The sequence below is a fragment of the Eublepharis macularius genome, chromosome 4 (assembly GCF_028583425.1).
Source record: "Eublepharis macularius isolate TG4126 chromosome 4, MPM_Emac_v1.0, whole genome shotgun sequence".
In the NCBI taxonomy this organism is placed as follows: Eukaryota; Metazoa; Chordata; class Lepidosauria; order Squamata; family Eublepharidae; genus Eublepharis; species Eublepharis macularius.
In genome coordinates this window covers 65,859,630-65,873,658 of record NC_072793.1, presented here as the reverse complement: position 1 = coordinate 65,873,658, position 14,029 = coordinate 65,859,630, and the positions used below count along the sequence as shown (strand labels likewise).

Here is a 14,029-nt window from a genome sequence, read left to right as displayed (position 1 = left end):
AATCATATGTGTACATGTGTAATAGTATATGTACAGCATTTTTGTGGCTATTTTCCTAAACCAACAATCCCCTCCCCTAGAAGGTGGACCTAGCTGAGGATCTTCAGGAGGCAACTTAAGATCTTTTCATTAGGACAAGAAATTAGTAGGTGTGAAAAAGTTAGGAACATTGTAATATGACTTCTGAGACATTTTAAATTATATAGTTTTTGTTATCAACATGAACAAATTTTAAACAAATTGTTGTAGAGCTGCTAACGTAGGTTAAAAATATGCCAAGTTAACTATTTTTTAAAAATCAGCTAATATTTGTACATTATAAATGCTACTCACAGGATCTGGAAAATTTTGCATATTTTGTATTTGTATTGCAAAGGAACATCATCCTAGAACAAACTAGCAAAACATTTGCTATCTTTTTGTCTAATAATTACATGTATCAGATATTTCTGAAAAGGCTGAGCAGGAGGGGGCAGGGAATGCACCTACCTATTTGTGCTCAGCAAATAGCACCAAAGTGGTTTCCTTTTCAGCCCAGCTGGTCAATGTCTTGAATAAACTGAACTGCAAGAATGAATCACTCTTTTCATGTTTATGTTAAATATTTATACAGCCAAGGTATCAGAGACAAACAGGAAATGCCCACTGCACTGGGCACGGGCATCTTATAATTTTAGCACATTAGAGGAGCAAAGTTGCCAGCACCGTATTTAATATTCAAACTGCAGAGCAACAAGGTGATTCACAGAATTGTATGTATCTCTCTAGGGTATTACACAGTCAATTTGTGTATTACACAGACTGATGCAAAGGTAAGTTTAAGAAAGAAACTAGCTAGAAGAAATGCATTGGGGGACCAAAAGGGAGAGAGGAAGGTAAAAGATAGCCTAGGATTTGGATCTTGATCAAAGGGAACACCGTTTGCTGCTTCCATTCTCCAGGGATCTGAAAGGTTAGTTTGTGTATGATAGTTAAGATTATTTTTCCAGTGGGCATTTAACACCAAACAGCAATCTGATAGATTTTCAGTGCAATCCTATGCTGAGTTACTCCAGTCTAAACCCATTGACTTCAATGGGCTTAGACTGGAGTTACTCTGTTTAGGATTACACTGCTTGTTGTTACCTGCTCAGCCTGCTGCTGGAGCCCATCATTGCCTCTTGAAAACTGAGAAGAGATTTTCTGTGCTGGTTCCATGGTCCCGCTCCTGCAGAGATATGATGGCCCCTGGGACTTCCTCTCATTCACACTCCCTAACCTTCCTTCTCTGCTGCCTTTTATTTCATCTGTGAGTCCACCAGTCTAACAAAGGTGAGATGTGTGGCAAAGGCCGTATTTCTACCATACTGGCACTTCAAATGCCCACTGGCTCTTTCTGCCTCCAACAGTTGTGTTCTTTTTTTATGGTACATTTTATTAATCCAACTTAGTGTTTTATTTGTTTCATTTTTAATTCATAGGGCCTTCTAAAGAAACCTTATTGTAGTGAGTCAGTAGAGTTTATGCTGGATCACGTCACTCAAAATCATTTTACGCTCCACCACGTTTATCTTCTATTACACTGCAATTAGGGCTGGCTGCTGTTCCTATACTTATCAGCTATTCATTATTTTTGCTGCTTTTCGCCACAACAAATTCAATAAATAAAAGTTCACAAATGAAATTGGGTTATTGTAAAAAAAAACCCAACCAGCACAGGTTTGTTTGTTTGTTTTAAAACAGAAGAAATTTAAAACTTGGGAGGGAAGCTTTCAAGTACATAACTGAATATTTTGGTTTGCTAAAGCAACTGAAGTCTTCTTGAACTATCCCTGGGCTGTATTCAGAGTCCACATTTAACCGTAGTTTAGCTAAAATGTGGAAAACATGAGCTTGTTGCCAGGCTACTGAGCTTTTTCACTAACCTCTGTTAAATAAATCTGAATGCAGCCTTACTGTCTACATTAAACTCTCAGTAAAGCTACATCTACACAGCAACAATTTTCCATGCCCCTTCCACTCCTCCACAGTTTTCTTGCCTCAGTCCCCTGGAGCTGTCATTCCAACCCGCCCCCCCCACACACACACATACACCAGAGGAGGGCTTTTTCAGAGCTTTTAAAATCTGTAATTGACATATCAGCCAGAGCATTAAGCTACAGTGATATGTCCATTATAGTTTTTAAATTATAGTGATATATCAATTACCTAATTATTGACATATTGTTATAGTTTTAAATAGGATGCTATGGAGATATGTCAATTATTGACTTTTTTAGTTAAAAAAAAGCCTCCGGTGGCTCAGAGGACTGACACAAGGAAAATGGTGCTGTTGTAGATGGGACCTGCAAAAAAAAAATATGCAAGATTTCTACTGGTCCACAATGGGGCATTAGTACCCTGCAGAACTCCTTGCAGCCAGGCAAAACTAAAATAAATTATGCAACATAGTTCAAAAAGTAAAGAATTATTTATGCACAATAATAAAATGTATGCACATCTGCATAATTCATACTGGGAGTAGAAATGTGCTTTTCTTGTACAGAGTTATGATTAGCTTTACACAGAATTTCAGCTTTCTAAAACTGTGTGCAGCCCTGCTTGTTGACTCTTCCTTCCATTTCCATCCCATCAAGCCCAAACAGCAGTAACAGAAGCTACAGATGTATGTTTGTAAGCAGGTAGCTTTAGGCTTAAAAGATTCTTTTCAATTTTATTTCTGTCCTTCTGTTTTAACTTACATGAGGTCTGCACAAGCTATAACCTATCAAGCCAAATGCATACCAGGAGTCCCAATTAAGCAGAAAAAAATAGTGTATGGATTCCTTTTGTGAATCCATGACTGAATACTGCATTTGGTTCATGAGTTATAGCTCATGTAGGCCTAATTTACAAACTAACATCTGTGAAATCCAACCCTCAAGACATTGGGTTGCACTGAGGCAGTCTATGTTCTCCTAGGCCAGTGTTACCCAAGCAGGATTTCCTGGGGTTCCTCAGAACATTAATAACAGCGTGCTTATATACCACCCTTCTAGACAGATCAGTGCCTAGTCAGACCAGCGGACAAAGTTAGTGTTATTATTATCACCACAATACAGCCAGCGAATTGGGGCTGAGAGGAATGGCTTACCAAAGGCCACCCATGGAGTTCGTCACAGCCGTAGGAATCAAACAACACAGTGCTAGTTTGCAGCTTAACTACTTCATGACTAAGCCACAGCAGCTCTCAGGGTTTCCATGAGAAATGGTGGAGTAAATAAATAAATAGGAATACCGTGAAACATTCCAAATATCCCTCATAATTTTGCAGTTCTTAAGGTTATACAAGGTTATTAAGTTTTTGCAGTTATTAAGGTTATGTCTGTATAACAGCTCTTTACAAATACATTTTCTTGACAGTAATTTAGCAGTAATTGAATTGCACTCCCTACTATCAAACATTTTCATAGGTAGGGGTTCCTTGGGATTTGAAAAATGAATTTAGGGGTTCTTCCATGGGAAAAAAAAGGTTGGGAAACACTGTCCTAAGGACTGCCATCAGAGTAATCTGACAAAGAAGAAAGAAATTAAGCAGAATGGACATGCAGCCCAAGGTACACACAATCTTCATCTTACCAGTTTGGATTCTCCAAGCTTTCCCTGAAGACTGACTCCTCTTGTAGGGAGGCATATTGTGTCCAGGTAAGGCAACGAGTCTTCATGGACATAATTCTTTCCTGCATATTAAGCCAAGATTCCTCTTCTAAGTAGATGTCAGATACTTTTAGAACACTGACCTGTTGGACACCAAGGTTACATATTTCAATAGCAACAAGCTGCCTGAAAAGAGAAAGAAGAACTATTTCCCCATTTTTTTTTCATCCTTACATCATGCAATGAAGGGCTTCGTTCTTATTAGCTATTAACCCATAGGTAGCATTTATCTCTTAATGTTAGCTTCAGGGGTCATCGATGAAATCATGCAATCATGCACAGATTTAACTACAGTCCATAGATATTTTTTTGCCAATTGCAAAATTTTAAGTAATGCATCAACATAATTAACATTTAATTTTAGCTGCCTAAATGTTCTATTTAAAGTAATAGATTTAAAGAAAAGGCATTTGCTGACTGCTGCACACTAAACAAAACATATGGTTCATTTTACATTCTCTGGTACCTGGAAATATTATGATTTTCCATCTGGATGAAGCATGTAAAAGGCAAATAGAAATGTAACAGGCAGAAATTATTTGAATTTTAATGAGAAGTTAAAAAGTCAATGGCTTACAAAATGCAGTACAACACATAGCAAAATGCTACATTATAAACACTGCCACAAAGAAAGCTGTTTGTGAATCTGACCAAGTTGCTAATTTTTCTATTCTTAGACAGTTTTCTAACTGCTGAAGAGCTTTCCATATGCCAGCATTGCTTATTCACACTTTCCTGTAGCTGGTTTTTCAGATGACCCAGCAGGAAGGCACCGTTCAAACCAACTAAAGAATGCTGATCAGCACCACACTCACACCACACGGTGATCCCACAGCATCCTCTACAATGTGGGCAAGTGCAACACTGAGGGGGGTTTTGACTTGATGTGACTTGATTTATAATATTTGAGAGCTGATGCATGCATTACACTTGTAACAGGATCAAGTTTTCCACATCCTCATCTATACTGGTTAGTGGAACTCACTGTCTGAGCAAGCCACCACAGTGTGAGTTTTTCTAACGCTACCAGAAAAAGCAAATGATGTACACATACGCTAAATGATACGGGTAGTGGCAGAATCGGAAACTCACAGCATGGAAAGTGTAATGATAGACCAACTCTGAATCTGTGAAGTGATTCTACTTGAAAGTGAACAATGGCACTTAGTGAGATGAAATTTCCATTTGCAGGGGCAGATCTATGATGGCTCATTCACAAAGACAACCTAACACCTAACACTTTATCTTGTGTTCATCAAGTGATCAACATACATGTGCTTGAACCAGCCCCTGTCTCTAGAACGTGTCTATGAAGCTCTTCTGTAATCAGAATAAATAAATTGTGATATCTGCAAAGAGAGATGTAGAAACTTGTAGCACTGACTGAGAAGAAAGTTTAAATTGAAGAAAGAACTCATTTATTATAACACCAGAACAATATTCATCACTATACTTTTTCCTAGCTTCATGATAAGAACAACAAGATTTGCTTTGAATAACTTCCCTTATAAGTTACTGAGGGGCAGAGTCAGAGATTCAGAGCTTGAAACATAGTCCTATCAGCCCATTGCTTAGATTGTACGAGCTAGTTAAAATCTTCTCAGCCAAGTGGACATTTTTGTGTGGAAATAGTATCACAAACCTGTGCAATGTTCTTTTTTCCTGCCAAACTAGAATATCTCAATGTTTCAGCACTGACTGAAATGAATTACCTTTCTTAAAATCTGTGGGATTACATTTTGGCACGTTGCAATCCTTCTCCGGTATATAATCCCTGTAGACAAATCTGAGTATAAAAGAACAAAACCAATTACAACAGTGCTGCTTTGGCAAATAAGATTCTTTTTCACAGTTCAAAAAAGCAAAACAAAAGGAAAACAAAATAAACAACACTGTGCCACTGAAACTACAGGCAGGAAGGCTCAAAAGCATGTATCTGATGGAGGGATTTAGCTTCTCTTCATGCTTTAGAAGCAAAGGATTCCTGCCCAATTGCCAGATGGACTGTAATGAAAAAGTTTTAGGATTATATGCTTAGTCTAAAAGGGGTGAATTTGGGCCCATCCCAACATACCAGCACCCCCTACCAGCCTGGGAACAGATGGTATGGATCAAGCATTTTACTGGCATCAGTGCTGGTTGTAACAAAGTACCATGCACAGTGCCAAATGCAACCTTCACATAACTGGCTAAAACTCCACTGGAATCACTGCACAATTTGGCATACAGCAGGCAGGGAGTTAATTTTTGAAGCACTTAAGCTGTTAGCCGCAAGCTTCAAATATCTTCCCAGGTCAGCACTCCGGTTCAAAATGGCTCATTCTACTCACTTTGCATTCTGAAGTATATCCTAGGAGCACAAACTACCTCTCTACCCACCATTGTCAGCATTTGAGGCCTAAAGCAATTCTCTTGAACAATTAAAATTTATTTTTATATTGAATTGGGCCAATGACAAGAACAAAGCTCTCCTCTTTTTTTTTTAAATAAAGTCAAAATTATAGTTATTTAGCTACAATGAGAATGTGACTGGCTTCCAAACACACTTTGCATTTTAATATTTAATGATCCCAATCAAGTCCAGAAACCTCAGGATGCTGTTAATTGATGATCTGACCAGGCAAATAGCCCAGTGGAAAAAAGAGTTCTCTGGAAGAAAAGAGTAGCTTTCTCACAAAGTTTCTTTTTTTGAGAGAGAGAGAGAGAGAGAGAGAATTTTGCAGTATGCATTAAATAAACATTCTCTGGCAGTATATTTGGCTTTCTCAATGTGACACATTTACAAGAGGTCATAAACTAATATTACCCAAGAGAAAGGGATGGATTGTATATATAATATGCAATCTAAAGTCCAGAGTTCATACACCTGAAAAATAAATAACCTGGTACTTCCAAACTTGCCATCCCGATCTCTGGGCCTTAAAAAAATGCATGAGGAATAAATGGAAGAGGTTTATGGTGGAAACCCCACCCATATCATCTTCTCACTGCAGCAATCGTGCAGTCCCTCACTAGCATTTGCATTGGAAGGACACCATCACATCCCTTTTTCTCCACCCTAGCTGTTCCTGATTTCTGCTGCTTTGTCATCACAATCTCAGAAACCGAAGACAGTTTTTGTGGGGCAAATACAGAGAAAGTACACTGACTGTTGAGTTCCTAGAGCACTCTGAGCCACAGAGCTTCAATATCTAGAAGTGTAGACTGAAGGGACATTAATTAATAACAGCAATTTGGCCAATGGTTCCATGTGCTTTAATATTTGCTTAGAAATATCTGTCAGTTCTCAAGTTCTACTGTAAGTTCTGTTGTGCCCAGGATTTTCAGGAGCCTTGCTTGTAACAGAGATATGCATAGGCAGAACAGAATATATTTCTACCAGTCAGAGCAGAAGCAGCAGGCTACTCCCATTTTTCTGGCCATTGCCAAGATACCAAACATGACATTATTACCAGTAAGATTATGTACTAGCACTGGTGTTGTCAAGACCAAGGACTTTGGGGCAGAAGTCCAATGCCCAGACTCACAGATTGTGGGGGGGGGGGAGGGGGGGAGGGGATTCACAAAAGTATTACAATCTAAAGAGACACCAGAATCTTAGTCTGCATTTATCAAATGAATTCCCAATAATCAGAACTCTTAGTAAAATAGTTCTTAATATTGTCTCAAAAGGGCAGTTTAAATAACTGAATTCTGAAATATAAACAAGCTCAGCTGAGTGCTAAAATTAAACAGAAAAGTATCCAGCTTACCTGTTTTCTCTTCTACCGTTTTTACAGCTGTGACATGTTTCTCCATGGGACTGGGATACTAGGTGAAAGGCAAAGGCTGCATAAACATCACATGGATGGAAGAAAATTCCCTAACACTCACTTGTAAATCAAGAAGCATTTTCATCATTATCTCTCACTAGATTGGGAAACAAGCAAATTCATGTCAGTTGTTTTCTGTTGCTATTTAAGATAATGATTTTTTTTCTTAAGGCAGACTTTTAAAACCAGTAAACAATTGATTAACTAGTTAAACTTCTTCAAGATGATTACACAAAATATATTAAGCTTCAGTTTTAAAAGTGTAATCTAGTATGAAAGATGCTTTCAAAACAGTAACCAAATCAGATGGGAACTTTTCACCAATGGCTTGTCCTCTAAGTCCCAGCCTGACCGCACCAGAATCTCGAATAACCACAATGATGACATATTCATAGACTACAATGTCATCTGTGGTTGCACTGAAATTATACTAGGTTGTATCTGGGAGTTTGTGATAGAAGGAAAATGGTTTGTAAACCCACCTTTCATCCTTTAAAATGTTTGTATAGAGGAATTTGAAATGCATGCTACTTTGCTACCTGTCCTGTTCTAAAAGGTATCTCATCACAGAAGCCAAGATCATTATCTGTCCCTCCTAATCAATTATCACATTTTAAATGAGAAAAACTGTCTTTTGATATCATAATCTCGAACTTAAGGATCCACCTTTTTCAAGTTTGCTACAATATGAATGGTAATTTTATATCAACTTGAGTTCTCAGTCATACTTCCTTCATGCAGCGGGGTATGTTTAATCGACTCACTTGCATAGCACTACTATGTTTTCTGAGACTTAAATGATATTCCCCCGTTTCTACCCCTGAATCAAAGAGGGAAATGCAGGAGGGGAACATATTATCACAGGTATTTGTTTATTTAACACCATCTTCAATTTTGCACATTAGGTTACTACAAAGAATGAAATGTGTAAACATGTTACTTGAATTTGTTCAAAAGCAAGAAGGCCTGTTTTGCATGGGATACTATAACCATGACAGCCTAAGAACAGTTGTGACAGTTTATCTACAAAGTTTAATATATAGGTCACGCTTCTTTGGTGCACACCAGCACCACCTTGATCACTACTGACTTGCTGTTTAGCTCCTAGTATAAGAGTGAGAGAGCCCTAAAAGACAGAAATGGTGATCTGTATTAGAAACAGAACATAACACAAAGTAGCAAGCACAAACAGATCCAAAGAATACTAGACAGAACTGATTTTCTTCCATCCCTGAACATTTCACCATTCTGGAGCTAAAAACAGTCATCAAAAGGTGTGGCCCACCTAAAAAAATGTTCACTCCTACAGCATTATCCTTAACTTCAACCACTTTGTGATCTCACTGATTAAGTTAATATGGCTCTCATTGGCACAGATACATTTTAAAACATAAACAAAATAAACCACATTGCGGTTAAAGAATGCACAATGTACAAATGTAGTCTTAAACGTAACTTCACATTATTTGAGAACTACACTAAACGCTCATGAAGAAAGTCAGTAGACTCTCGGTGTCCCAGAAAAAAGAAACAAATATGGATAATGAAGGAATTAAATCTAAGACAGTACTAAGTTATACCACGTCTTAAATCCAATAGAACAGTTCTGCAAACAGAAAGATTTCTTTCTACTTTCGCTCCTCACCCCTCATGCTGCAGCCCAAATTATTCCCCCCCCCCAGATGCTGCTCCATAGAGGGAGGGGGGCTGCAGAGGGAGGAGGAAGGCAAAGTTGCACTCCGCAGATGGAAATCTCTCCACCCTCCAAAACGCTCTATTGGATATAAGCAAATGATTATAGCATCTAGATGTATAAAGTTGTCAAAATTATGGAAGAGGGAAAAAACAATAAAACTTACAAGGTACTAGCTATAATATGTTCCATTACAGGAATGCTTTTATTAACTGAAGAATAAGATTGCAAACATTACTATATGGCAGTTAAATCTGATGCTTCTATACAGCTTGCTGCTTTCAAATGGCAAGTAATAGTGTAATTACATTATCAATGAATCTGCTAGTAGGTAAGACCCTCTCGTGTGAAACAAAAAAGCTATTTGCATAAATCTCCCACTAAACAGCAGACTCTAATAGTCAAGTATTTAGCCACAAATAGACTCTATTTTGTACAGAGTCTAGTATAAAGTAGATGAGTTATGAGCTTATGAGCAGGTGGATGGTTTTAGTATTAGTAGTATTAGTTTCCACATGATGCTCTTCAAGAGCTGATATGGCTTTCCCTCTTTTATACCCCAACAGGTTACAGAAAATTCACAAGGAAGAAATATATTATTGCTTAGTAGAAGTGACTCTGTGTACCATGTGCTCCTGGCCTGGCCCTTTCATGCAAAAGCAGGAATTTGGAACTTGTATAATAAAAAAAGAAGAACTGCCACCAAAAGTTCAAAATTTCATAAATCAGTGTGAACCTCTGTAGAGATTTTGAGGCTTCAGAGGAACTGTATTAAGATTTGCTATGATCCTGTGTGTATTTGCAATATTAAAACATACATCCAAATGGAAAGAGAGCCCTGCAAAAAAAAAACACGTACTAGGGTCAGCCTGAGTAGCCCAGCTTAGCCTGGGCTTATCAGACCTTGGGAACTAAGCAGGGTTGGCTGCCATTATTAATTGGATGGGAGGCCACCAAGGAAGACTGGGTTGCTGTGCAGAGGAAGGCACTGGCAAACCACCTCCACCTGTCTCTTCCCTGGAACACCCCATGGATGGAGATCACCATGAGTCAGTTACAACTTGACAGCATCTTCTTCTTATTCGAGTGATGCTACAGAAAGGCAAAAGAGGGGAAACATCCCTGCCCTTTTAAAGCCATGTTTGGTGTCTCATGACATCCGTACAAGAGAAGGGAGAAATTGTGGCATGCTTTACTTTTGCTGCAGTTATTCGTTCATTTTGTTGGTCTAAAGCATATTAGTAAGACAGACTGTTTCCCTCATGGAGACAGTGTGGTGTAACAACTTGACAGGCTGAAACCTAAAAGGGTGAAATCCCACTCTGCCATGAAATATATGGGGTGACCCCTGGGTTGGTCTCTCCCACTGGGAAAATCAAGCAACTTCCCAGAATTCCTGTGAGAATGAAGAACCATGTATGTCACCCTGAGCTCCTTAGAGGAAGGACAAGATATGAATGTAATAGACAGAATGCACAGCTCTTAGAATTCTTTTCCATTTTCCCTTGTGTTTTGTTAGAGGACATGCTATTTCTTTTGCATTTGTATTTATTTATTTTTTTAATCCCACCTTTCAGAGGAAACCACCAATGTGGCTTAGAAAGACAAAACCAGAAAAAATGTTAATATAAACGAATTAAAATTATTTATACTTATATCATTTCTGAATCATTTCAGTTAATACTTTAATGCAATTAATTTCATTTATGTTTAAATCAATAAAACATAGAAAAGCATAACGATCGCATTAGACATATTGAAACTACCCTTTTCAGGCTTTGGGGCTGGGCTGATGGTGACAATCACAATTTTTATTCTGATTTTATTCTTCTTGTGTCCAACGAAGCCATCCCCCTGTCCACCAAAACCCCCACCAGCCCTGCAGCAGCAGGCACCATCCTCAGGCCCTGCAGCGCAGCCTCTGTCAGCACCTCAGCTGCAGGTACCCTACAGAGCCCCAGGCCACCTTCACCATTGGGACAGCAGCAGCCAATGCCCAGGCAAAACACTAGGCGACATCCTCCAGCCAGCCAGCTAACTCGCCCTTCTGCAGTTGCCCAGGCAGCTCAGCCTGAGTCGGGCCCACAGAAGATTGGGGGCAAGCACATACCCCAAGCTGCCAAGGGGGCCACTAGAGAGGCTTCAGAAGCAGCAGGGGAGAGCCAGACAGAGCAAATGCCCCACCCTGGGCTGGGAGGGAATTTTTGTTTTTTTCCCCGGGAAATGAAGTCATTGCGCAGGCCCGGTACAAAGCACAGGAGTGCTGCCAGGAGACCTATTTTCCTGTCTTCTCTCCACCTACCCCTGCTGGCCACGTGAGTGGTGGCAGGGGGTGGAAGGCAGAAGAAGTGGATTCCCCACCCCCACCAGGGGAATGGCAATCCTAGAGTCGAGTCTGGAGACTGCAAAGTCTACCCAGCCCTCAGAGAAGCTGCATAAAGACCAAGAGGAGACCCAGGGAAGTGAGGCAAGGGGAATCCCTTGCCAAGGCAATGATGTTGACAGAAGGCCCCTTTCCAGTCACCTGCATGGAATATGCTATGTTTGTTTTCCTTCCAGAAGGGAAGATGGACTTCACTCGTCAGAAGTGTAAGCTGGTCAGGCTTTTGGAGGAGAAGATTCAGAGCCTGGAGAAGAGGATCACCACCCTTCAGGAAATCAAAGAAGGGGAGGATTTTAGTGAGAAGAGCCTGGGGGCTCTGCACAAGCATGAAGAAATAAGTCCAAGAGAAGAAAGATGAGTCGATCTCCCTTCTGAGCAGCCTATCGGTTCTGCAGTACAAACCGGAAGACATGGACTAAGGCGATGCTCTGGCCCACTGGAGCTCAAGAATTATTTTGAGGTGCTTGAGATGGTGATGGAGACAAGAGTGGAAGGAGAACCACAAAAATCTGGAGGAGGGAGTGAAGAGGGTATGAAACCACACGGAAGTGAAAGAAAACGGAAGGTGGTGATCATCGGGGACTGTCTGCTCAGGGGTACGGAATGGGATGTGTCTAGGCCAGATCCCCTACTTCGAGAGATGTGTTGCTTGCCAGGAGCCAGAATTCAGGAAATTACAGATTGACTGCCAAAACTGATCAAACCGACTGATCAGTACCCGTTTGTGCTGGTTCACGTGGGAACAAATGACACAGCCGCAAATACCATCGCAAGAATTAAAGAGGACTGTGAAGCTCTTGGAGGGCAGTTGAAGACAGTGGGGGCACAGGTGGTATTCTCTTCTATCCTTCCTGTCAAAGGAAGAGGAATGCAAAGGGAGCAGACCATACTCGAGATGAATCATTGATTGAGGTGGTGGTGCCAGCAGGAACACTTTAGGTTCTGGGACCACAGGATAAGTTTTCTTAGAGAAGGCCTTCTAGCACGTGATGGGCTTCACCTTTCAAGGTCAGGGAAGAAAATGTTTGGAAAGAACCTCGAGAGCTTCATCAGGAGAGCTTTAAACTGATGCCGCAAGGGGAAGGGGACAATCAACATGGGGATTTCAGTGAAGAAGTGATAACAGCAGGAGCTCACCTGAGTAGGACAGATCAAACAAAGGTACAAGGCTACAAGTGCCTATATACCAATGTCCAAAGTATGTGTAATAAGGAGGAAGAGCTTGAGCTTCTCTTGCAAATAGAGGGCTATGACATAGTAGGAATTACTGAGACTTGGTGGGATGATTCCCATGACTGGAATGTGGTAGTGGATGGGCACGAGTTTTTCAAGAAAAACCAGAAGGGTAGAAGAGGAGACAGAGTGGCATTGTTTGTGAGGAGAGGGCTTGATTGTCAGCAATTTCTGGATAATGTGGTTGACAGACCAGTGGAAAGTATATGGGTGGAACTAGGGGGAAGAAGGACAAAGGGTATTGTTGTTGGAGTCTGCAACAGACCGCCTGACCAGGGAGAGGAAATGGATGCTGCCCTCCATGAACAGATTGCTAGAGTATCCAGACATCAGAACCTTATAATTATGGGTGACCTCAAATTCCCTGATGTGTGCTGGGAAACAAGCTCAGCAAAGCGGCAAGTCTCACACAACTGCCTGGCCAATAACTTCCTTTTTCAAATGATGGAGGAAGCTACAAGGGGCTCGGCCATACTAGACTTAATATTAACCAACAGGGAAAAATTGGTAGATGGAGTGAAGGTGGTGGGGACCTTAGGGGGAAGTGACCATGTCCTCTTTGAATTCCAGTTGCTGTGGAGGCCCAAGAAAGTTCGTAGCCAAACTCATAGGTTAGATTTTCGTAGGGCCGACTTCAATGAACTCAGAGGCTTGATGACAGTCATTCAGTGGGGGAGTGTGCTGGAAGGGAAAGGAGCAAGTGAAGGATGAGCTCCTCTCAAACACGAGCTTTTGCAAGCTCAATCCCTCACTATCCCAGCAAGACGGAAACATGGTAAGGGCTCCAAGAAACTGATATGGATGAACAGAGAGCTCCAGAATAAGCTAAGGGAGAAAAAGGAAATATTCAGGAAATGGAGAGAGGGTCAGACCTCTAAAGAGGGTTACAAGGTACTGCAGATCAGCCATCAGAGAAGCCAAAGCTCAGTATGAGCTGGGTCTGGCCAGGGGGACTTGCTACAATAAGAAAAACTTCTACAGATATGTGAGAAGCAAACACAAGGTAAAAGAGGCAATTGGACCACTGTTGGGAGTAGAAGGAGAAATTCTGATGGAGGACAGAGAAAAAGCAGACAGGCTTAATGACTTTTTTGCCCCTGTTTTCTCCCTGAAGAACTTGAGCCCATCTAGAGATGGTAGTAGACATGACACCTGGGGGGCTAGTTGACATTGACAAAGGGGTTGTGAAGAGGCACCTGGTTGCACTGAACGAATACAAATCCCTTGGGCCGG

General features: G+C 40.7%; 1 protein-coding gene across 2 annotated transcripts in view; it reads right to left on the bottom strand.

Moving 5' to 3' along the window:
* The window catches only part of PRELID2 (PRELI domain containing 2), a 55,109-nt gene that overhangs the window by 27,839 nt on the left and 13,241 nt on the right, over positions 1–14,029 (bottom strand). For both annotated transcript variants that reach the window (XM_054977670.1, XM_054977671.1), the window contains exons 2-4: positions 7,428–7,485; positions 5,388–5,461; positions 3,598–3,758 (exon numbers count right to left, since the gene is read on the bottom strand). In XM_054977670.1, coding sequence (XP_054833645.1) covers positions 3,598–3,758; positions 5,388–5,461; positions 7,428–7,485 — 293 coding nt within the window. The remainder of the gene's footprint in view (positions 1–3,597; positions 3,759–5,387; positions 5,462–7,427; positions 7,486–14,029) is intronic.